The sequence below is a fragment of the Megalobrama amblycephala genome, linkage group LG7, assembly GCF_018812025.1.
Source record: "Megalobrama amblycephala isolate DHTTF-2021 linkage group LG7, ASM1881202v1, whole genome shotgun sequence".
NCBI classification, from domain to species: domain Eukaryota; kingdom Metazoa; phylum Chordata; class Actinopteri; order Cypriniformes; family Xenocyprididae; genus Megalobrama; species Megalobrama amblycephala.
In genome coordinates, this window is record NC_063050.1 from 989,046 (window position 1) to 1,015,604 (window position 26,559).

General features: G+C 35.4%; 1 protein-coding gene across 2 annotated transcripts in view; it reads right to left on the bottom strand.

Moving 5' to 3' along the window:
* Window positions 1–26,559, bottom strand: part of haus6 (HAUS augmin-like complex, subunit 6) — a 47,785-nt gene that overhangs the window by 3,748 nt on the left and 17,478 nt on the right. Inside the window, exons 1-6 of one of the 2 annotated variants that reach the window (XM_048194937.1) lie at window positions 13,634–13,951; window positions 5,544–5,688; window positions 2,006–2,068; window positions 1,877–1,931; window positions 1,158–1,328; window positions 820–1,022 (exon numbers count right to left, since the gene is read on the bottom strand). In XM_048194937.1, the coding sequence (XP_048050894.1) occupies window positions 820–1,022; window positions 1,158–1,328; window positions 1,877–1,931; window positions 2,006–2,068; window positions 5,544–5,632 (581 nt within the window). In that variant the 5' untranslated portion in view covers window positions 5,633–5,688; window positions 13,634–13,951. Of the gene's footprint in view, window positions 1–819; window positions 1,023–1,157; window positions 1,329–1,876; window positions 1,932–2,005; window positions 2,069–5,543; window positions 5,689–13,633; window positions 13,952–26,559 lie in introns of those variants that run through there. The other variant, XM_048194935.1, reaches the window with a different exon arrangement.

The window sequence follows — 26,559 nt, forward strand, 5'->3', positions numbered from 1 at the left end:
AAAAGTAAATCGTACCTTCTAAACAAGGGGTGGCTAAAATCAATCCTGGAGGGCTAATGTCCTGCAGAGTTTAGCTCCAACTTGCCTCAACACACCTGCCTGGAAATTTCTAGTGTCTAGTAAAATCTTGATTAGCTGGTTCAGGTGTGATTAATTGGTGATGGAACTAAACTTTGCAGGACAGTGGCCCTCCAGGAGCAGGACACTCCTGTTCTAAACACTTGACTACTTTAAGTATTAAATTGAAACCCTATATTATTATGTTTGAAAGCTGAACAACCAGTAAAAGGTCCCCAAATTCATTGTGTTCCTTCATACTTCATGTGACTGTGAACCCAGAGGGTATGGCCACAGATTTAAATTGTCAACACATGAATCAAATCAGACATTGATCAATCAGACACTAACTCACAGGTGACAATGATTTTCAAAATGAAATGAAACCATCATGAGTTTGTGTTTTTCATTTAGTCTTTTAATGTAACATTTAACAAACAACTTTAAAACAAATCCTGATACATGGTCACTTAAACATTCTATGGCCTCATTTCACAGACAGGGCTTAGATTAAGCCAGGATTAGGCCTCAAGTTCATTTAGGACATTTAAAGTAGCTTTTATAAACATGCCTTAGAAAAAAACATTACTGGTGAGTAATGTTATAAGCTATTAAGTAAATATTATAAGTTGCTTTCAGTTAAAAAATATCAAACATGCATTTTAGTCTGGGACTTGGCTTAAGCCCTGTCTGTGAAACCAGGGGTGAATGTAAAAGACACATAACTTGATTATTAATGTTCAAGAGCACATTTAATGGTACCTGATAAGCTTGAGGTTTTCTTTTGAGCGGCTGAAAAGCAAGGCATGCTCCTGGAGGTCTTGAACCTGTTGGCGTTGAAGCTGTACACTTGGACCTACAATTTTCTCTCTCTCCTCATTAAGGACCCGTAGTCCCTCATTTAGAAGCTTCAGCAAAGGCACAATGACAGGCTGCCCTCCCTCATACAAGCTACCAACACTAGACTATGGACACAAATAGAACTTGCTGTCAGAATTGTCAACACCTAATAGAAATGCTGACCTATTAAGCTATTAGGAAGTGCATACATTTTCACACATTAAACACATTTTTACACTTTTTCTACCTATAGATCTCACCTGGTGGGATAGCTGCTCCACACTTTCACGCAGAACTGCTGGTATCTTCACACTCAGGTCCTGCCCACGAAAGATGTACTGGTCCCCCTCTCCACGGATCACACTCTCTACTACTTTTCGTTCCCCTTCAAGGGTGGATAAGATGTCTATCTCAGTCCATAGGCGTCGCACCTGAGAATGTAATTTACAAAAAAAAAAAGAAAAAAAAAGATGTAACAAGTGGTATATTTAGAATGAGAACAAATAATAGGGACCCACTTTATATTAAGTGGCCTTAACTACTGTGTACTTACATTTAAATTAATCATTTGATATAATGCATTATTGTGTACATACATGTTTTTACATTGTACTTATTAAAAACACCTGCATGTAATTACATCTGTAATTAATTTCTGTAATTACATTTATAATTACACTGTTGATCCATACCTTACACCTTACCCCTACCCTTAAACCTACCCATACCACCAAAGCTTTCCCTAACCTTACCCATACCCCACCTCAATAATTGCAAAAGTGTTTTGCAATTCAATATGAACCCAATAAGTACATTGTACTTAGTTTTTGATGTAAGTACATAGTAGTTAAGGCCACTTAATATAAAGTGGGACCAATAATAGAAAGAAATATTAGTAATGAAATTTCAATAAAGCAGTAAAGAGATTACTTGTAACTTCTTTATTAGAAAGAAACTGAAAAGTAAACGTGATGCAAACCTTTTGATTTTTTGCAAGAATGTCTTCCTTCAAATCAGCATTAAGGTCTTGTTCTCTACAAACAAGAAACATTGTTTGAAGTAAATTTACTTGTACAGACCTGTGAAATAAAATGTTTTAGAGATTTACTTAAGCAAATGATTATATTTGGCATCCTCTGCGTCACAGTCCCTCAAAGACTTCTCCAAACCTCTGAAAGCAAACAATCAAACAAAAAGAAAACATCTTGGTTATGCATGTAACCCTGGTTTCCTGAGTAGGGAATGACACACTAGCTGATGCTATAGGAACTGCTCCAGGTGTGATGATTGTCTGAAGATTGAAACACACCAGTTTGTTGGCTGATGGTGCTGTTCCTTGAGGCGCTGCATCATTGGCATCATTTAAGGATGTATCCATGCCATCAATCCTCAGATTTTGATGAAGGAAGCAGCAGAAAAAGACGAGTATGGTTAAGACTGTCACTCCAAATCCATTTTTTGTGCATATCCGATTGAAATCCGATCAGATTTAGCAAGTCTGAAACAGCCAAAAATCCTGTTTGAGCTACATTCATATGTGGTTTGAAATCCTATCCAAATCGCATTTCTGGAAATCCGTTTCAGTCTGACAGCTCTGATCCGATTTTGCCTGGTTTATGTGACTTTTTCACGGCAAGTAAACATGCTGAAAGCCGCAGCAGAAACAATGTTGTGTTGTTGCAAAGTGCCGGATGAGCAGAATAATATAAAAGGAGACATGTTTTGAAACCGGTGGAGATGACAGCGCGGAACAAAGCCGCTCATACCTACCTCCTACGTTTCTGCTGTTGCCTCATCATAACGGCATAAATAAGTTTGTAAATAATTGTAAATAAGACAACATCCGTATTGCAAACCCCTCCATGCTGCGGTTGGTGGTGGTTGTTTTTGGCATATGCCTATCAACTCAACATCACTGCCATAGAAACCAAGATGCACAAATAATCAGATTTGGACTGACAGTGTAAATGTAGCCTTTGTGTAGGGAATGAGACAGCACATGGCAAGCCTTATATGATTTATATATTTCTGGTCTTAGAATCTCTACTAACAAGCTGATGAATTGAATCAGGTGTGTTTGATTAGGAGTTTGAAAATGTGTAGTGTTGGTGTGACTCCAGGAACAGGGTTGGGAAACAATGGCTCCATCCGAAATCACATACTCTCTTTTGAGTAGGTACTTATTTTGAATAGGGATGCACCGATACCATATCGTTATCGGCCGATACCAAGCTCATGTACTTGTACTCGTAAAAAATACCCCCGATAGAATTTTCCGTGCACAGACACACTGGCGCAAGCAGCAGAAACAATGTCAGCCTCAGGGGTGTGGAAATACTTCAAAATGAATGATGACAACCCACACGTTGCGAACTGCATGCTTTCAATCACGGAAGCGCGCTCTCGCTCTCTCTTGCACGCAATCCCAGTTCTCTTGGACAGCGCGCAATCAGTTCTCTTAGCACCTGAATGGTCAAATGCACATATAGTTGTCAAAATGTCCATGGTGTGGAGTATCTCACGTAAATACAGTCGGTTATGGCTTAAGCGGACGTAAACTTTTGGGTGAAAACAGGATGTGTCAGTAGTATCCATGGATTCATTGGAGTCATTAATGTTAATAAAACAACAAAAGATGTTAAATAAATGTATACATGGTAAATAAACCTACCGTATCTGAAAAACAAGTTCATTTAATTTGCATCTCTATAGTATTTGTTGTATTGTTTGTATTTTGTTTGTAAATGTCTTTTTATATAACAACAATTATATACATTGGTAATTATGCCCTTTGAAGGCTATTGGACACTGTGAAATTTTTGTTCTTTAAAGTTTGTGACAAGCACATAAAAATTATTACTTTTTTCATTAGAATAATAATAAAGAAGCTGTTCTACATTCATTAGTCTCACTGTGTTGTGCTTGGAAAACTGCAACATCACCAAACAAAAAAAAAAAAAAAAAAAAAAAAAAAAAAAAAAAAAGAGAAATTAATAAATGTATAGACATCGGTATCAGCTAGTAATAAAAATAAAAAAAAAATAAATAAAAAAAAAAAGTATTGTACTCGTACTTGGTCCTTAAAAATGTTATCGGTGCATCCCTAATTTTGAAGTAATTACTTCACGATCACTAAAATACAAGTATGTTCTATATAGTATGAATGTGTATAGTATGAATACTACATTCACCATGTTGCCCTTATCACATGACTTACCAGCATCAATTACGTTGCTTCACTGCCATTCACAAATCCTCTCCCATGGCCTTACAGGATAGTGAAGTGTCCATCATGTACACTTCAAAATCTCACTGGAAGTAGTAGGTAATCCGGGTACTTTTTTCCAACTCTTTTATGAATACTGTGAATTCAGACATACTACTTTTGTCACATACTGTTTTTTTTTTTTTTGCCTACTATATAGTAGAGAAGTATGCAATTTCGGATGCAGCCAATGCTTTATGCCAAAGGGCCGTGCTATGAGTGGCTGCCATTTTAGCTAGCCCATCCTCCAGCATTTGTTTTAATGTTTTTAAAAAAATCCTCTTCTGCAGCATTTATTTGATTCAAAATACAGAAAAACTTATTTTAAATTGTAAAAATATTTCATAATATTACTGTTAAAATGCAATTTATTCCTGTTGGCAAAGCTGAATTTTCAGCATCATTACTCCAGTCTTCAGTGTCACATGATCCTTCAGAAATCATCCTAATATGCTGATTTGCTACTTAAGAAACATTTGATTAGAACATTCAAAAGAACAGCGTTTATCTGAAATAGAAAACTTTTGTAACATTATATACTACTGTTTAAAAGTTTGTCATCAATAAGATTTTTTTTTGTATTTACTTTTTTGGAAAGAAACTAAAAGAAATGAATACTTTTATTCAGCAAGGATGCAAGGCGGGGGGTTAGTACACTGTCGTACGGAGCATACAAAAAGCTTACTGTTGTCTGAGACACAAGTTGCGGTGGAACTGACACTGTAACAACATTTTCTGCGGGAGGCTTGCCATCCTGTTTCTGACCAAACAGTTCAAGGACTGTTCTCTTGAACCAAAGGCTGGGATAAATTAGCAAACTCAGAGCAGCATTTATTGAAAACTGATCAGCTCTGAGATGCTGCAAACACCAGCAGAAAATAAGAACAAGAAATCTGAGGATTAATGTAATTGCCATGTCCTTATATCATGCCGATGACATAAGAGCACCGTCAGTGCTATCAGCCAATAAATTGGCGAGCTTCAGACAATGGCCACACCTGGAGGTGTTTCCATAGTATCAGTTACTGCAGCATTGAATGAACCTATGAATAGTAATAGTAATAATAAATAAATGGTCTAAATCAGGGGTGCCCAACCCTGTTCCTGGAGATCTACCTACCTGCAAAGTTTAGCTCCAACCCTGATAAAACACACCTGAATCAACTAATTAAGATCTTCAGGAGCATCTGAAACTTACAGACAGGTGTGTTGAGCAGGGATGGAGGAACTCTGCGGGAAGGTAGATCTCCAGGAACAGGGTTGGGCACCCCTGGTCTAAATATAAGATGCAATATTTTACAAAATAATATATCCTGTAATGTAATAATTCAAAAGATGTGGAGTGCCTCCAATCAGTGAATGGAGGAAAATGGCCACTCACTTAGCTCTTTTCTGATAGTCTTGAATAAGGCAGTCCTGCTCTACGGTCACTCTCTGCATTAGTCTCTTCACCAGCTGAAATCTTTTCATCTCCAGCTCCTTTGAACTCGCTGGAACTGCAGCAGCCTCAGGGACCCACGTGTCATCTAATTGTTGATGTGACAAATGTAGAACACAATTATATCAATTTGAAAACATACCCTGAACATAATTTGATCCCTGGACAATACAAAATAACTTCATAATATTTGCTGCAAGCCAGCCAGTGGCTTTATGAAAACAATGCTCAGTATGCACATGCATTTAACTCTCTGGTAGTCTTTAGATTTAGCAATAGAAAAAAAAAAAAAAAAAAGAAAAAAAAAATTCATCAGGTTGATTTATTTCACTAATTCCATTCAAAAAGTGAAACTTGTATATTATATTCATTCATTACACACAGACTGATATATTTCAAATGTTCATTTCTTTTAATTTTGATGATTATAACTGACAACTAAGGAAAATCCAGAATTCAGTATCTCAGAAAATTAGAATATTACTTAAGACCAATACAAAGAAAGGATTTTTAGAAATCTTGGCCAACTGAAAAGTATGAACATGAAAAGTATGAGCATGTACAGCACTCAATACTTAGTTGGGGCTCCTTTTGTCTGAATTACTGCAGCAATGTGACATGGCATGGAGTCGATCAGTCTGTGGCACTGCTCAGGTGTTATGAGAGCCCAAGTTGCTCTGATAGTGGCCTTCAGCTCTTCTGCATTGTTGGGTCTGGCATATCGCATCTTCCTCTTCACAATACCCCATAGATTTTCTATGGGGTTAAGGTCAGGCGAGTTTGCTGGCCAATTAAGAACAGGGATACCAGGTACTGGTAGCTTTAAGCACTGTGTGCAGGTGCCAAGTCCTGTTGGAAAATGAAATAATTTTCCAATCTCCATAAAGTTGGTCAGCAGCAGGAAGCAGGAAGCATGAAGTGCTCTAAAACTTCCTGGTATACGGCTGCATTGACCTTGGACCTCAGAAAACACAGTGGACCAACACCAGCAAATGACATGGCACCCCAAACCATCACTGACTGTGGAAACTTTACACTGGACCTCAAGCAATGTGGATTGTGTGCCTCTCCTCTCTTCCTCCAGACTCTGGGACCCTGATTTTCAAAGGAAATGCAAAATTTACTTTCATCAGAGAACATAACTTTGGACCACTCAGCAGCAGTCCAGTCCTTTTTGTCTTTAGCCCAGGCGAGACGCTTCTGACACTGTCTGTTGTTCAAGAGTGGCTTGACACAAGGAATGCGACACCTGAAATCCATGTCTTGCATATGTCTGTGCGTAGTGGTTCTTGAAGCACTGACTCCAGCTGCAGTCCACTCTTTGTGAACCTCCCACACATTTTTGGACACAGCGCTCTGTGAACAGCCAGCCTCTTTTGCAATGACCGTTTGTGTCTTGCCCTCCTTGTGCAAGGTGTCAATGGTCGTCTTTTGGACAACTGTCAAGTCAGCAGTCTTCCCCATGATTGTGTAGCCTACAGAACTAGACTGAGAGACCATTTAAAGGCCTTTGCAGGTGTTTTGAGTTAATTAGCTGATTAGAGTTGTAACACTCAGCCTATATGAGGCAGTTTACACAACGTCAACTGGTTCTTAATCCCTTTCTTTTAAACATGTTTGAATAAAATACTCCACAAAATAAACAGAATAAATGTCAAACCAAAGTGTATTATACAAGAAACAGCAATATACCAAAACCCCAACAAAATATACAATATACATATATATATATATATATATATATATTATATATATATATATACACAAAGATGTATGTATTTGTGTTGGAATAGTCCGTTTCAGTCCAATGTAAAGTACGAGTGTGTGTGTGTGTGTGTGTGTGTGTGTGTGTGTGTGTGTGTGTGTGTGTGTGTGTGTGTGTGTGTGTGTGTGTGTGTGTGTGTGTGTGTGTGTGTGTGTTGAATCGGCCTCACCGGAAAGGCTTTTAGTCCGGGAGCTCGATGAAGACAGCGTTGTCCGGTTCAGAATTCCAAGGGTGAAATAATCCAAATATAAGTTATTTCCACAATGAGATATCCTGTCACAGACGTTGACAAACAAGAAGTGCAGGCGATCGATCGCTTAATCCAAGCAATGAATGAGAGCGTCCTCTACCGAACACCGGCAAACAGGCTTATTTTAACGTAAGTCACAATCAGCTGCTCAACCCCATGACGTCACGGGGATTCCCTGGCTCTTCCCGACAGAAGTCTTGCGTGAGTAAAACGGGAACACAAACACAATTCCGGGCAATATAACACAGGGGAAAACATATATACAAAACAGCTGTACTTATATTATTAATTAGAATAATTTACAGCAGTATAAAAATTCCCCCATTATGTGGCCGCGCTACAGAGTGTGGCACCAGGTATCTTCAATATTGAACCTTTTCACAATATTCTAATTTTCTGAGATACTGAATTTGGGATTTTCCTTAGTTGTCAGTTATAATCATCAAAATTAAAAGAAAAACATTTGAAATATATCAGTCTGTGTGTAATGAATGAATATAATATACAAGTTTCACTTTTTGAATGGAATTAATGAAATAAATCAACTTTTTGATGATATTCTAATTATATGACCAGCACCTGTATATAATTGATCACTTCATCGGAATAGTACTAAACTTGGTGACATCTGTCGCACTAACAATGTGAATGTACAAAAAATTATTGGACATGATTGGAAAAGAATAAATGGTCTTAAAGGGGTCATATAATGCCATTTTACAAGATGTAAAATAAGTCCCTGATGTGTGTATGTGAAGTTTTAGCTCAAAACACCCCACAGATAATTTTTTCATATCATGTTAAATTTGTCACTTTTTGACGGTAAGCAAAAACGCTCTGTTTTTGTGTGTCCCTTTAAATGCAAATAAGGTGCTGCTCCTAAGAAGAGGGCGGGGTTTCAAATGCTTGCGTTAGCACACAAGTGTCAGCAGTGCCAATTATCTCATGCAGACTCACGGAAAATGTCAGAAACTGTTCAGCCTTTTATGTTCAAACCGGAGTTGGAAAATGACGGAGAGGACTCAAGAAGAAGTGACAACATGTAGAATGCAACAGGATGTTTCTGAATGGTTAGTTGCTTAATTTATGTAGCTGATGTGGGATATCTTAAAGTCACTGATTAGCATATTCTGTCATGATAATCTATAAATCGCTCATGTGGGAATTGTAAGATGCCTACAGAGCCACAGAATGTATGCTGCATGAAGATGGAACAGGTATAGTTTGATTTATTCATGGTTATAACTTATGTTGTCATCTTGCTTTTATGATATGCTATTGCCTTTGTTATGTACTGTTAGTATTGTCAAAAATATCGATATTTCGATATGTATCGATACTGAAATATCTGAAACTGTTTCAATAAGCCTTTTCTGCAGTATTGATACACCAATACCAGCTGCGCGTTCTCGCTCTCTTCTCTTTGACGGCGAACTGACGCGTACCTGCCTCCTCCGGTGCGCAAGCATGAAGCTCAACTTCCATATGAAAGAACTAAAAACGCTCGCTCTGCTCCGCTCCAGTGGACACTCACATTCACTCGTCTCATTCGCTCCGGTTGAAGTGCTTGTATTGCGCATAATTTTAGTAGTTTGTGCAGGTTTTGCGCTCACACCATTTAAGAATTCGATATAAGTGGTGCTCTCTTATATAGAAAGCCACTCAAACAGCTTGCGAGAACCAAATAGACTTCTTTTTCATGGCCTATTGCAATTAAATGGTCAAATATATACACAAAATTATGTCAAAATGCCCGTCTTGCTAAGCATTCAGGTAAATATAGTCAGTTTTGGAACGTAATTAATTGAGAGAAAACGCATGTTGTGTTACAGTATACTGGATCCTCCCTGCAAGTTCTTAAAAGGACAGCAAACTAATAAACCTGCTGCTCTCTGTCATGTTAAATCAAAGAACAAAAGACGAAGAGAAAATCACTCACTGCTCTTCACTGAAAAACTTTTGAAACTTTAATTAGTCTAAGCATCTATCTGTATTTCATTTTTACAATGAAAACTATCCAGTGTTATTTTACATTTGATTACTTTAGTTTCTATATTATTTCTTACCTAAATACCACTGTTAGACCCACCTAAAAAAGTTAAAACATTCTCTTTATTCCAGTAATTGAGACAACACTACGTACTGTATTGCAATAACATGTCTCCACCCCCTTTTGTTGCATGTTCTTGGGGGCAGGAAATTTTAGGGTTAGTGTCACCAACCAGGGAAGAAGCTAGTTGTAGTCCCTACCAGCCGTTTGTTATAGTCCTTAAACAGAATTCTTTAAAAGAAAATATCTCCCTTTGCTTTGAACTTTGAGCGTCGTAACTTTGCATATGTTGTTTGTGCTCAAACAGCAACATTACACTCTAACTAAAGTTAAAAAAGTGAAATCACTTGTGCTCCCAACTTCAAAAAGTTAGGAGCACCAGCAAAAATTTAGGAGCACCCTCCACATGTTTTTAATCAAGCTCTTGGGCTTAAAATGTGTGGATTAGTGATGCAGTTATATCCTCGGAAAAAACGTGGCTTGGGCGGGCCAAGTAATAAAAAAAACTGATTTTAATAAGACACAGAACTGTATCAAGTATCACTTTACAATAAGGTCTCATTAGTTAGCATTAGTTAATGCACTGACTAATAATAATGAGTAATAGCTACATTTGTTACAGAAGTTATTCTGTGTTAAAATACAAATTTCATGTTAACTCAGGTCCATTAAATAATACAGTTACAACTTTTGATTTTAATAAAGTGTTATTAAATGTTGAAATTAAGATTAATAAATGCTTTAAAAGTATTTTTCATTGTCAGTGTATGTTAACTAATGAATTAACTAGTGTTAAATAATGGAGCCTTATTGTAAAGTGTGACTGAACAATAGAATAAAAGAATCAGAACATTAAAACAATATCTAGGGCATGTTGTAGTCCATATTAAAATGTTTAAGTTTGAAAATAAATAGCCTTACATCTTTAAGTATTTGGTACTGTGATGAACACAATAGCGAATACAACAATCTGAATGGCTGTTTAAAACTTTTAAATAGAGGGTATGCACAGACATCACTTTCTCGCCGGAACGCGCTCCCTCGGCTGGACTGAGTGGCAAAAGAACCTGCTGCATGACTGGACTTAATAGGAGAAATTGCGAAACGTGAGTACACCCAATTATGCAGAATATAAGATGGTAAATATTTAATTGATGAGTTGTCAACACAGTATATAACAATACAATGTATAGCGTATGATTTTACCCCAAAATCCAACATTTTGACAAAATAACTGCAAAACATGTTTCTTTGCCTGGAGTCCAGCTGTTTCTGTGAATTGCAGTGACCTATTTGCTTCTTTTTTCTGTAGCTTTCAGCAGTCTGTAAAAATATACCTCAGATTTTGTGTCAAAGCTATTTGTACAGTCAGCCGCAAAGCTCTTTTCCGTTTTGGATGCGTTTTGTGAGGGGTTTTTTTTTGTGTGCATTCACTCTGAAAACCAATGCTGCTACTCAGTCTTTTGCCACTCAGTGGGCGTAACCGCAGTCATAACGGTTGACAGTGACATCACATGCATACCCTCTATACTGTAGCAAAGAGTATAGAACCCAAGAGGCGACACTGATATTTTTTGGGCATTATGGGGTGAAAATACTAACTGGACCATAGAATCCTTCACATCTTACCCAACCATTCAACCATCTGAGGTAACGTAGTTAGCCTACTTTGAGTATTTCCATTTTATGCAACTTTTCACTTTTATTAAAGCAGAACCAAGTAACTTTTTTACCTTCATAAGTCCTTACGATGGTTAATTGACTTGTAGTGGTGTGTTTGAGGCGTGCACTAACCCCCTCTGGCACATCTACGCCAGAAAACAGCACTTGCAAGTTGAGCTGCGCCGACCCGACACAATCTCGCCTCATGTTCACGTTCATGCGAGAGTGACAAAATGCTTTACGGTAATTCAAAAACAATGTATATATTATGACTTTATAAGACAATTTCGAAAATTACCCACCTCCATCGAGATTTCTTGTACTGTATTTGCAAAACTACTGCGCTGGTGAGCGTTGTCGTTGTAGTCCAGAGCTGAAGGAACCTGTAGGGGGAGCTTCGCAAATCTTACTGAATCTTTACTTAATAGTAAATTAGTAATTAATAAATTTAAGATCATCATGTTTGCAGCGAACAATATATTTCAGACCTAGTGGAGTAATAGTAATAATAGTATTACTCCACTATCTGAATTGAAATAGGCTATATGGATCACACTACAAACATAACGATCTTATAATACATGATGCATTGCTGTGTCCGTTATCGCATAATTCCCATTTGGACACTTTTGCTTTAATGAACATTAGACAACACTGCAAAATCAAGCTGTCAGTGTTAATTTCGTTGACGAATAATTTTCATCATAATTTTCGTCAACGACATTTTTTCACGGACGAAAACGAGATGATGACTAGATAAAAATGTGTTTTGAATGACTAAAACTATGACTAAAATCTACTCTAATAATCGTCAACGAATAAAAACGAGACGAAAATGAAAGAGAGGGACGATTTGGGAAGATATCCAGTCAGGAATGCTGTCCTGTGTGGAAGATGCGCACATTTGAAGTGTAACGCGCTGATCTAACCGCGGGAAACGCGGCGCTGTTGCGCGCTCTACAGGCTCGTGCAGCAGCACTTCAGACTGCTTAGTAATTAATGAACAGCGCACATCTATGCCAAGAGATTGCTTATAAACTAATATTGATGAATTACGACAATGTTTGCTACACTATGTTTATATGGTAATGTGTTGTAGGTTGTAAGAATGCATATTTATCTCCCTCATTAGTAGCCTGCTACTACAATAGCAGACCTGCCAACCTTGGAAATTTTTTTCGAGTACCAGTGTGATGGGACGGGGCACGGGTTTTTTTTTTGGGGAGGTCATTTTTTTTTTTTTTTTACATTTTTGAGAATACTATACACAAAGCACACACACCCACCCATCTTTGTTAATCTAATTTTGACTGTTAAAGTTTTATAATATGACACAATTAAAAATTTCACTACACCTGCTCAAAAGCATTTTTTTAATTCATGATTAATATTGCATTGCATAATGTGTGCTTATACAAACTGACAACCACAAGTGAATCGCATATATTTAATATGGACTAAAAAATTTTGTTTGCAATTTCAAGTAGGCTATATTTACATACAACTAACATGACAGTCTTTTATACAGGTTTAGATCTATACAGGTCTAAGATTAAGAAACCCTTAGAAAACAGTAAACATTGAGTTTACATGTGATTCATTTAAAATACTTATTTGGATATTGGAATAATAAATTATGATACTAAATCCCACAGAAAAAAAAAAGGTTTCTATTTGTAACGAGCTGTCTTTGAACAAGACAAACATTCGCCGATTAAAGGTTAGCCAATACAAACATATTTATAGAAAACAGCTGACAATGAATAGAAATGACCAATAAGAGCAAAACGCATCGAGTATTCAAGAATATCAAGTAACGTTAGAAGTTAGCCCGACCTATAACGAGGGCCGGGGGTTGTCAACTAAAGCGTCCGGTGGATAATTAAAAATGTTTTCTGACAAAAAAATAACACAAGGAAGAACAAAGTTTAAACCTAGAACGTCAATTTTCATTTTACAATGATTTTCCTCTGTGCTCGCGGCCTCGCGCGCGCGTTTGTGTATGAGAGAGAGCTCTCGCAGCTCTGATCAGCGGTACTTTTAAATGCATAAGTGCTAGTTTTCATACAAAATAAGTAGGCTATGTAACACAATTAGGTAGTTTAGTTAGTATTAACACAATAACGCAACACATGTAGGCTATACGTTTCTGAACACTGAGAATAAATAAATAAACGCCTGTTTCTCCAGACTCGCGCTTGTCAGTCACACATCACAACATTTTCATAATCACTAAACCATATAGCGATTTCAATTTTATTTAGATTTGTTGTTCAACATTACTTGAGCATTGTATACCCGTTTACCTTAAGGAGTCAGAAGTACCATGACTGCTGTACTGTCCTCGCTTGAGAATTCAGTCAGTGTCAGACGGCGGGAGCGGAAGGAGGATCGAGCGGGATTTTGTGTTGCTGTTGATTTGCAGTCTCTTTTTTAATGATAGGCCGTATGCATTTGTCAATCATCCCCGCTTGCTATTTGGGGAAATGAACCCAGCGCTATGATTGGTCGAACTCTTTCTTTTGCTGGATTTGAGTACGCGTGCACAGAGGAGTCACCGGGTTTTTGCGTAGTATAGAGTGACAAATCGTACCAGCGTACTTTGATGTCAAAATGCGTACTTGGTACGCAAAATGCGTACATGTTGGCAGGTCTGCAATAGGCTACAACGCAGGCTGCAGACATTTCAGAATAAGAGTCACGGTGTATTTCGGGATGGTTTATAATTTTTTTTTTCCTGGTCATTATTGTTATTTTGTTTACACAATAAACTGTATTTAAATTAATTTCTATTTAATTCATAGTAAACTACTGTATCTTCTGTCAAAGGAAGGAAAGACTAAGAACATTATTTGACATATTATTCAATATATTTTACAAGTATAAGGATTATTATAGTTAACTAAACCTAAAACCAAAGAAATCTTCATTATTTGAAATAAACTAACTGAAATAAAAAATAAATATATATAAAAAATGTAAACTTATTTTATTTCATCTAGTTTCTAAGCTTTACCTTAACCTGAGGTATTAAAATAACAAAAATAAAAACTTAGACATTTAAAAGCAAAAACTAAAAGACAAACACAAAAAATAAGAAATCTAAAACTAAAAATCAAATCTAATAAAAATGTAAACAAAACTATAGTACCTCAGTTATAAGTGCGTCAATCCCTGAAATATGCTGAATTTTGCTCTTTCGTGTCTTTTTGCACTTGAACGGTCAAAAACCGTCTGCTTTGGCGAGCAAAGTACAGTTGGGTGAACATAAACAGTTTGGGGAATATCAGATGTACCTATATCAGTGTATAGGATCTGTGTATTGTTAGAGAAATGCTTTATGCATTACAATTTAACTAAATTAGATTTTAGTCGACTAAATCTACTGTAGATTTAGTCGACTAAAATCTTATGATATTTAGTCGACTAAAACTAGACTAAAACTAAAACAATTTCCGATGACTAAAATATGACTAAAACTAAATGGTATTTTAGTCAAAAGACTATGACTAAAACTAAATCAAAATTTGCTGTCAAAATTAACACTGGAAGCTGTTATATTCATATATTTATTGTCCAACATTCCCAATTTTTCTGATGCATGTCCTTAATTTAATTTCATATGTTGTTATTAATTCAGTGTTTATAATGCTAATACTTGAACTTCAAAGAATTTTAACCCAACTGGGTTTCTAGAGAGCAAAGGTTTTGTGAAAAAAGTGGAAGACTTAAACACAAATAGTGTTTTGAAGTGCCCACGGGCCATGATAACAATATCACGCATATTCATTGCATGACAATGGAGCACAGTGAAAGGACAGATTCAATCTTGGAAGCATATACGACCAAAATGGTAATGACAAAATGGCAATTTCGAGCCTTGACATCAGTTTTTTCTGCAGAACTGCTTTATAGATTAGGTGAACAAATTTAGTAATTGATGATCTTTACAACGGAACTGAATCAACTCTGAACTGACTTCAGCTGAACAATGACACCACGGAAAAAATTTAACTGGCGCTGCATTCGTTTTCGTAAGTTGAAAAGGGAAGGCGTAGGACATACAGCGTAAGCTTTTTGGAGAATACGGAAATGCGGTTTTGACGGAGGCACTTAGAAGGCGAATGTTTGTTTATATAAAACATATACAGTTGTATTTTTTTTTTCAAAAATGACCGATCGTTTAGTTAGACTCTTATTCCTCGCCTGGTATCGTTTAAAGACCTTTGAAACTGTCATTTTGACCTTCAACCGTTTGGAGGCCATTGAAGTCCACTATAAGGGGAAAAATTCTGGAATGTTTTCATCATAAACCTTAATTTCTTTTCCACTGAAGATATAGTGAATCTTGGTTGGAGTATGTATACTACTGTATTAAACTTTTTTTGGGGGGGCACAGCATATGTTGCAACTTTTTGAAGATAGATATTATATAATACTCAACCAATGCTTTACTTGTGATAAGGTCAAGTTGCTATGAGAAAAATATTTGGAAGATTCGACATTAAGTATCTGTTGGATTTTGCAAGTCATTACATTTTCTTATTACTAGACCTTCAATTTTGTTATTTGAGATTTGATTGGGAAAATTTATTTAATATTTTTTTATATAGACACACCAGCCACTGATTTAATCAAAATAACTTTGTAATCAATGTCTTTTCTTCATCTTTTATTAGGTTGTTCAGAAGGACGAAGCTGAATCGGAGCTTCAAAGATGTACAATGGCAGTGTACATCTTCAAGGAAGATCCTTTCCAGCCACCACATCAAGTTGGAATTGTTATCGAAGGAGTGAAGGTCCTTAATGACATGCCATCGGTCCCACATGCATGTGCCATGTTGTTTGGCCTCATCTACGTGTTAAATTTGAGCTACCCAAGTGAACTCAAAAACACCTTTGAGGCTCTACAGAAAATATTCATGGAGGTCGAACCCAAGAAAATGGCACGCAAAGTGTTCAGTCTAAGTGTGAAGCTCTAAATATTGGAGAAATTTGGATACAGGATGTTTTATTGTGTTCAGTCTAAGTGTGAAGCTCTAAATATTGGAGAAATTTGGATACAGGATGTTTTATTGTGTTCAGTCTAAGTGTGAAGCTCTAAATATTGGAGAAATTTGGATGCAGGATGTTTTATTGTGTTCAGTCTAAGTGTGAAGCTCTAAATATTGGAGAAATTTGGATACAGGATGTGTTTTATTGTTAGATCTTGTATTCAAATACATTCCATGAATAATGGAAGAGGCCATTGTTAAATCCTCGTCATTTCTCTCAATTTATCACTTATTTTATTAAAGTAAAGTTGTTAAAGTTTAACATACCACTTTAATGTTGTAAAGGTTACAGAAAGGTTGAGTTTTCAAGGAGAGGTGTACAAAACAGTTTTACATTAATATGGTTCAAGTTGACAATGTTTAAAAAAAAACCTTTTTAAAACCATTGTATTTTAATGTTTTTCCATCTATTGTTGATAAAGGCTCTAACTGGCAGCAAAAGTCATTTGGCTTTATTTTTATTTTTGTATGTTTTTATTTTTTTTTATTTTATTTTTTTGACTGAGAAACTGATGCATATTTTAAAGACATCACAATAAACACAGGTCTATTGAAGAGAATATTCATGTCTTTATTTAAGTAACGTTTTGTCTTGTGACTAAAGAGAATAAATTGATTTAGGTGTTATTAAAAATCTAGTTTGTACTGAATCAGAAATTTAATTTGAGTAAACTTAATAAAATTCCTTGTAACAAAATTACAGCAATTTTTTTAGTTTAGTCCAAAGTAAAAATTATACTTGGATGTTATGGTAAAAAGTAAGTTTTTCCAAAGTAAAAATTTTAAGCTGTACTAAAGTAAAAATAGTGATTTGGTCTCCATAAAAACCAATATTTTAACTTTGTTTCAATGTAATTTTTTTTTACCTTGGGCTGAAGAACTATTTTGATTGATATTAAAATAAAATTTAAAGTTTTAACCAAATTAAAAATATAGTTTGAGAAAAACTAATAAATTTAGCTGTAACAAATTACAGCAATTTTTTTAAGTTGGTCCAAAGTATCATTTTTTTCAGTGTACTTAGGAAAAATATAGCCTATCTGTTTGGACACTGATTAAGAAATTGTTGCGTGTTTCATGAATTATATCCTTTATTTTAGTAAAACGTGAGTCACTGAATAATTTCGCTCCCATTATTAAGGCACGATTTAGCTAAATCATTGAAACTAAAAAAGAATGGACGGATTAATAAAACGTCATAAAAAACTGCAACTCCTGCAGCCGCATTTAAATGCAGGAGTGTATGCTATTCCTTCAAATATCAAATACAAATTCAGAAACAACACATTCCAGCGGATATCGCCTCTTATTTAACACAGACCTACGAATTTATTATCGAATTGAGATATTTCTTTATTTTTAGGTACAATTATTCGCTGAGTTTAAGTTCATTTTTGAGACGTTTCAGATTCTCGCAGAGAGACAGCTGAAAGCGCACCCTGTTTTTTTATTTTATTTTATTTTTCAAAAGTACAAGGTTTTGTTGTTATTGTGAGCGTAAACAAATAAAAGTAGACCATTTGTAGTCTTGTACTAATCTGTAGGCTATCGCCAAAAATGACGGAAGGCCTGTTTTAAGTTCCATCAGAACGCGCCGGCGCGTTCGTCGGCCAGAGGGATAAAAATGTAGCCAATTTGGTTTCATATTTATATTTAAATATTGGGCTATAGCCTAATATTATTATTTTTTTAAAGATGTCACCAATGTTGATTATGAAAAGTGAATAGCATGACGGATGCGCAATGTTGGGAGACAAATGCAGCGGGTCAGACATAAGTTTGACCACTTCCTTAAATTTTGTTTTATAGTAAGTCTTTCTTTAAAGTGAATTTCGTTTTGTAGAAATTGTATCTTAATTTCAATCAATGTTTCATCAACCAATTGCCTATATTTAATAATTAGGAAGAAAACCAAGAACGTCGGGTGTGGAATGGATTGCGTAACAAACGAACCCATGTTTCCACGGCCTTTGAATAAGGCTGAATCAATATAGGCCTACGTATTTCTGTTTTAATTAAATTTATTAAATACATGTCTTTATTACTTAATTAATTGATAAGATGTTTTGGTCTAACAATATATTTTAGCTGGTCTAAATTCTAAGTTAGACACAAATTTGCGTTAGGCCAGGCTATATAAGGTTCCCTTCTAGACAAGCGTAAATTGCTGTTTATGTGCAGTTTGTATCCATTAACACGCTCATAAACATTACAAAAAGAAATGTCATGCCATAAGCTACACAATTACGAACAAAAAAACCGTTGATATCCCAATAATCAACATTTTGTTATTCAACAAGTGCTAGGCTATTAAGATAAAAAGTTTCTGCTATAGATAGTTAAATAGATTAGCTAATCTGACTCTCCACAATGGGCTACACAATATTTTATAGGCCTATTTGTATTTTGACTGCAGTTAAGAGCAAAATGACGAGAACATGTTTAACATTGGAAGTTTAAGATTCTTTATTAAATATTCTTACTTTATGCAAAACACATAGGCATCTGTACATTGTACCTCTAGAAAATCATAACATAAATCATTATATTATAGTTCAAATGAACTGTACAAACCCAATCTTGGTTTTTGCTATTTATTTAGGCCTATTTATTTATACCAGCAGATCTGTGTTGATTCAGTTCATTTCAATAACTGCTGATGTTGCAAACTGTGGTTAAGCTGTAAAGCAGCTGGAAAGAATTGACCAAGATATGTAACATTATGGCTCCGTATTATTAGAAGAATAACTGTACAGAATGTTTACTGCCATCCAATGTTCCTTAAAGACAAAGAAATAAAATAAAAATGTTAAAGAAAAACAACAAACCGATTGTGTTCCATTTATATATCAATGTATAATATTTACATTATCTTGTGTGTATAAAAAGCACTCACCCAACCTAACAGTGCTTGCTCTGCAACACTTGACAAGTTTGAGATAGGGGGAAGGGCGCTTTGTTTAAAATGTTTGTCACCAAAGCCATTAATCCAGAGGGCGGGAGACTCAAAATATTAGCCTAAACTATGCGCATGAGAGACCTTTTTGCAATCTTGGTGCTTTTTGTTAATTTTAACATCCTGATCTGATCACATGAAATAAGATGACGAAATATACATTTGTTAGACTCTGTTATGAGTATTTGCAGTAAGTTTCTTTATTTGTTTGTGTTATGGAGATTTGCAGTGTTCTGCAGTGTTTCACGCTCCACTCCAGAAGTTCCGAATGGGATCAACCCTCCCCCCGCGTCTGCTGCTGCCGAGCAGAGCATGTGCGAAGTTTTGACTGGAGCGAGGAGGGATTTTTTTAAAAGTCGGAGTGTTGTGTTTTTTGTTTTTTTTTGTTTGTTTTTTGTTTTTTTAAATCTGCAAGAAATGTTATGAGTTTGGCGTGTGGTAGGAAAAAAAAGTTTGCACAATAAGCCACTATGCAAATTTGTGTCTAACTAGACCAGCTAAAAATATATTGTTCGACCAAAAACATCTTATCAATTATTTAAGTAATACAGACATGTAATAAAGTAATAAATAAATTTAATTAAAACAGAAAGACGTATATTGATTGAGCCTTATTTAAAGGCCGCGGAAACATGGTTTAGTTTGTTATGCACTTCAATCCATTCCACACCCGACGTTCTTGGTTTTCTTCCTAATTATTAAATATAGCCAATTGGTTGATGAAACATTGATTGAAATTAAGATACAATTTCTACAAAACGAAATTCACTTTAAAGAAAGACTTACTATAAAACAAAACTTAATGAAGTGGTCAAACTTATGTCTGACCCGCTGCATGTCTCCCGACATTGCGCATCCGTCATGCTATTCACTTTTCATAATGAACATAGGTGAAATTTAAAATAATAATAATAATAATAATAATAATAATAATAATAATAATAGGAAATAGCCCAATATTTAAATATAAATATGAAACTAAATTGGCTACATTTTTATCCCTCTGGCCGACGAAAGCGCCGGCGCGTTCTGATGGATTTCTCCTCATGACAGCTGAAACAACTTAAAACAGGCCTTCCGTCATTTTTGGCGATAGCCTACAGATTAGTGCAAGACTACAAATGGTCTACTTTTATTTGTGTACGCTCACAATAACAACAAAACCTTGTACTTTTGAAAAATAAAATAAAATAAAATAAAATAAAAAACAGGGTGCGCTTTCAGCTGTCTCTCTGCGAGAATCTGAAACGTCTCAAAAGTGAACTTAAACTCAGCGAATAATTGTACCTAAAAAGAAAGAAATATCTCAATTCGATAAGATATAGGTCTGTGTTAAATAAGAAGCGATCTATCAGCTGGAATATGTTGTTTCTGAAATCATGGCCAGTGCTCGTTGCTGCTGTTATCAGTTCTCTTGGCGCTCGTGCACACGCGCAGTTTTCACACAGACAATCGAGCGTTTCGTTCTGGTAAAAGCACAAAACAAAATGCACACAACGTGTCATTGCTCTTGATGTACAATCACTGATGAACACCTTTGCTTTAATGAGTAAATTAGCCTAAACATTTATTCCTGCCGGTATTTTAGTCTGCGATATCAACATCACTAAACATTACATAGCACATAGGCCTAATAGCCAAAAAAACCAAGAACAATAAAAAAATCAAGTACAAAAAAAAAAAAAAAAATCAAGAACAATAGCAGTTAATAAGAATTATTGCTCTTAATGCGGTCTTAATGCTGGACCGTTCTCATTTCGCTCCGCATATGGAACTTGAAGGATTTTTTTTTGCTATATATACAGTATATGCCTAGTAATGACTGTTTAATGACAATAGCATGCAGTAAGACTTTGTGTAAAGGTCTTTCTTTTCATTTTTGATGCATAGACTGTAGCCTAAGACTATCCCACGTTTTGAAATTAACTCTCACTTTAAATTTTCTAATGGTTTTTAAGGATGTTAAAATGTTATATTATAATGTTATTGTTGTTTTACTTCCGTTTACAAACCGACATTTTATTATTACAGTCTAGTGTTAATTTCGTCACCTATTTTTAATTTAGTCTTAGTCTTAGTCTTGTGGCAAATGTCCTTGTTAGTTTTAGTCATATTTAGTCATTCACATATCTTTTTTTGTTAGTCAAGTTTTAGTCAACTAAACGTCTCGTCATTTTAGTCTAGTTTTAGTCAAAAGAAAACTCAAGGTATCTTAGTCAAGTTTTAGTCGACTAAAAGTCTTTTAATTTTAGTCTAGTTTTAGTCAAAAAATTTTAGTCTTTTTTTAAAATAACACATTATTACTGAGATTATTACTGATAAACATTTCAGTAAAAAAAGTGTTTCACATATCTCAAACATTGGTTAAATGTCATAATTACCTGACAAAATACACTTGCTGAATGATTTTTGTTGAATGCAAATGTTAAACGTGTTTGGTTTTCAATTTATGATTTAGGAGACACATTCACAAATGATTAACCTGTGCTGAAGAGTATTTTATTTTAACCAACACAATTCAAAAGCTGGGGCCCAACAGACTCTGACTGACAACTTAAGTTACAAAGGTTTTTAGTCGGACATAGATGGCCTCTCCTCTTTTCTGGCTGGTTGCTTGACCACATCTAGAAGCTATTGTAAGAATAAATACAACGAGGCCTCATTAAATGCAATAATATCAGGAACACACGTGTTATAGTGGAAATAAATATGACTTAATGAAACTTAATGAAAAGCCTAAGATCAAATATATATATATATATATATATATATATATATATATATATATATATATATATATATATATATATATATATATATATATATATATATATATATATATATATATATATATATATAGTTAAGTATAAAGTAAATTACCAACTTAATGCAAGTTATACATGGTATTGCACACACCATTATTGATATTTGGAGCAATATTACATGTAATTGTTAAACTTGATTCCCTTACATACATTTGCTTTTAAGCCTAATTATTAATTTTGATTATGATGTGATTGTGACAGGGGCGTGGGAAGAGGTTTCAGGTTGGGGGTGCTTAGTTTTTTCTGTCACCACTTTTGAATAAGAAACAATATCAAGGCTATAAAACTTGTCAAAACTCCGTGAATCACAAAAGTATCAGTGAGAAGTTGAGAACACTCGTTTAAACAGTGCATACACTCGAACTTGACTGCACATCACTTTTTTTTTTTTACTTTATTGATACTGCTTTTAATCGTAATGCAAAGACTGGTCATCGGGACATAAACTGTCACGTACAATAAAAGAGCCTGCGCAGCGACAGGAAATATAATTTAACACAAAAAGCCTGCCTAGACCGTGGACTTGCGCTTTTTTTTTTTTTTTTTTTTTTTTTTTGAGCGGTGTATGGACGAATTCTTTCTACGCACACACTATTTTATTTCTTGATAACAGACCGCTGCTAACTATAACACACCGTTGCCATGAAAAACAGATCGTTGCCATGGACACACAGGATTCTAACCGTAGAGACGGAGCGCACTATTTTGTTTAGCGGAAGCAATACAATCGTTTTTAAATCAATAAACTCATTTTTAAATCATCATTTTGTGTCAAATTATTGAATTATTTGGTAGGTAGTCAGCCTAATCAGCCTGTTGGGGTTGTATTAGCTATAACAACCGCCTCGCTCTGCATTATCCCTTACATAATTTAACATAAAAATAAAACTTTTTAAATAGCCAACTCAGAGTGTTTATTACAAATAAATGTTAATGAACAAACATGCATTTACAGCACCCCCACTTTCCGCGCCCGTGATGTGAAGACCCACACATGCATGTGGCAAAATAAGTAAGTTAACATAAAATATATATAACCTGCTTAATGTGAATTCTTTGTCCGCAGTGTTTCCCGTCAGTTATGATGACACATTCTGACTTTTTGTCAGTATCAAAGCCGCGAACTCGTTCTGAACAGCTGATGAAAAAGCAGAGACGATTGTAGACGAAAATGAAGAGAGATTTTATCTTAGTTTTTATTTTATACAAAACATTTTCGTCTCGTCTTTTTTCGTCAACAATAATGCATGTTAATTTAGTCTTAGTCAGCATTTTTGGACAGTGGTGCAGTCTTGTCATCGTCTCGTCTTAGTCATGAAAAAAAAGGTCGTTGACGAACATATTTCGTCTCGTCTCGTCTGACGAAATTAACACTATTACAGTCACTTTCCAATCCGTCCCTTTGCGCCACTTGGCGGTAGTTTTTTACACGCGACTGAATTTCAGTTAACGCAACGGCCCTGCGGCGGCGGTATGCGCAGCGGTAATACCCATTTTGGTTGTCCACCTACTGTGTATATATATATATATATATATATATATATATATATATATATATATATATATATATATATATATATATATATATATATATATATAAATATATATTAGCTCTACAGCCATCTAGCGGTCACACCATAACTTACATGCTGAAAAACAGTATATATTGTGTTGTCTGATATTTTTGTCTTATATAGAAATAATTGGTATATAATTTAGATGTGGGTAAATATAAGGACTATGGCACAGTCATTTTCATGCACAATTCCTGCTGCCATCAGGTGGCACTATGACCTTAAACATGATCTAATTCAGACAATGCACTTTTGTCATTAATTTAATCCATCGCCTGGCAATCTGAGATATCAAAAATCTAAATCGCAATTTAGCACCTTCAATATTTTGGAATAATGTTGACCAATTTTTTTTTTAAGAACCACATGAATCCTCTTTTAAAAGCGGTAAGAGGAGATTTTAAGTTTTTTGGCTTTAGTATAAATATAGTCTTACTCTTATCTATAAGCAAGTGTGCTCCAAAACTACAAAATTTGTATTTAAGAGATATATGAATTCCAAACTTAGTCTCTCACTTCCGCCAATATGGATCAACAATTTTGATGATAATCACACTGCACTGCAGCTTCTCATCAGATTTTCTGTCCAATCAAATGCTCTCTAGAATCTAATGCCCTACTTTATAAATAGACAATGAAGCTGCGGCTAAAATCGGTCTCAGTCTCAAATTTCAGTCAAATGCAAAGCCTTGCAAAATATACTACTTGACACAGGTGTTCAACATATGCGGAGTTTTGAGCAATCTCTCACCACGAGTTACAACCCATGATGTAAATATATTTGTATTATTTCATGCTAGAGTTGTACAAATGAGGGTACTTTCTAACCTCTTCGCACAATCTGTCATCTATATAGGCCTCCATTGTCGCTGTAGCTTGCATGCATTCTGACTTGTTCGGTTTATGCAGGTTTTCTTCACCTTAGGTGACGTGTGACCAAAAACTCAATATTAATATTAATACTAAATATTAATATACAAACCCGATTCCAAAAAAGTTGTACAAATTGTGACACTGTACAAATTGTGAATAAAAACAGAATGCAATGATGTGGAAGTTTCAAATTTCAATATTTTATTCAGAATACAACATAGATGACATATCAAATGTTTAAACTGATAAAATGTATCATTTTAAGGGAAAAATAAGTTGATTTTAAATTTTATGGCATCAACACACCTCAAAAAAGTTGGGACAAGGCCATGTTTACCACTGTGTGGCATCCCCTCTTCTTTTTATAACAGTCTGCAAACGTCTGGGGACTGAGGAGACAAGTTGCTCAAGTTTAGGAATAGGAATGTTGCCCCATTCTTGTCTAATACAGGCTTCTAGTTGCTCAGCTGTCTTAGGTCTTCTTTGCCGCATCTTCCTCTTTATGATGCGCCAAATGTTTTCTATGGGTGAAAGATCTGGACTGCAGGCTGGCCATTTCAGTACCCGGATCCTTCTTCTACGCAGCCATGATGTTGTAATTGATGCAGTATGTGGTCTGGCATTGTCATGTTGTCATGGGAGCATATGTTGTTCTAGAACTTGGATATACCTTTCAGCATTGATGGTGCCTTTCCAGATGTGTAAGCTGCCCATGCCACACGCACTCATGCAACCCCATACCATCAGAGATGCAGGCTTCTGAACTGAGCGCTGATAACAACTTGGGTTGTCCTGGTCCTCTTTAGTCCGGATGACATGGTGTCCCAGTTTTCCAAAAAGAACTTCAAATTTTGATTCGTCTGACCACAGAACAGTTTTCCACTTTGCCACAGTCCATTTTAAATGAGCCTTGGCCCAGAGAAAACGCCTGTGCTTCTGGATCATGTTTAGATATGGCTTCTTTTTTGACCTATAGAGTTTTAGCCGGCAACGGCGAATGGCACGGTGGATTGTGTTCACCAACAATGTTTTCTGGAAGTAATTCCTGAGCCCATGTTGTGATTTCCATTACAGTAGCATTCCTGTATGTGATGCAGTGCCGTCTAAGGGCCCGACGATCACAGGCATCCAGTATGGTTTTCCGGCCTTAACCCTTACGCACAGAGATTGTTCCAGATTCTCTGAATCTTTGGATGATATTATGCTCTGTAGATGATGATAACTTCAAACTCTTTGCAATTTTTCTTTGAAACTCCTTTCTGATATTGCTCCACTGTTTTTCACCACAGCATTGGGGGAATTGGTGATCCTCTGCCCATCTTGACTTCTGAGAGACACTGCCACTCTGAGAGGCTCTTTTTATACCCAATCATGTTGCCAATTGACCTAATAAGTTGCAAATTGGTCCTCCAGCTGTTCCTTATATGTACATTTAACTTTTCCGGCCTCTTATTGCTACCTGTCCCAACTTTTTTGGAAGGTGTAGCTCTCATGAAATCCAAAATGAGCCAATATTTGGCATGACATTTCAAAATGTCTCACTTTCAATATTTGATATGTTATCTATATTCTATTGTGAATAAAATATAAGTTTATAAGATTTGTAAATTATTGCATTCCTTTTTTATTCACAATTTGTACAGTGTCCCAACTTTTTTGGAATCAGGTTTGTAAATATATAAGACCATAAATCTCTACATCTTAATATTACTCAGAAAACAGGACACAGGTTTAATTCATTTGAAGTACTTGTGCTAAATGTTATGCTTACAGATATAAGAAAAAGTTAATAAGACATGCAAGATGTCATTTTGATTGGACTGAAAGATTGCCATACCTTGGTATCCCATAATTTAACAAAATACCTAAAACTGCTTAAAATAACTGCATAATCCTCTGATTTACACCTTTCAGAAAATACAATCTTTGTTGGAACCTTGAACAGCGATA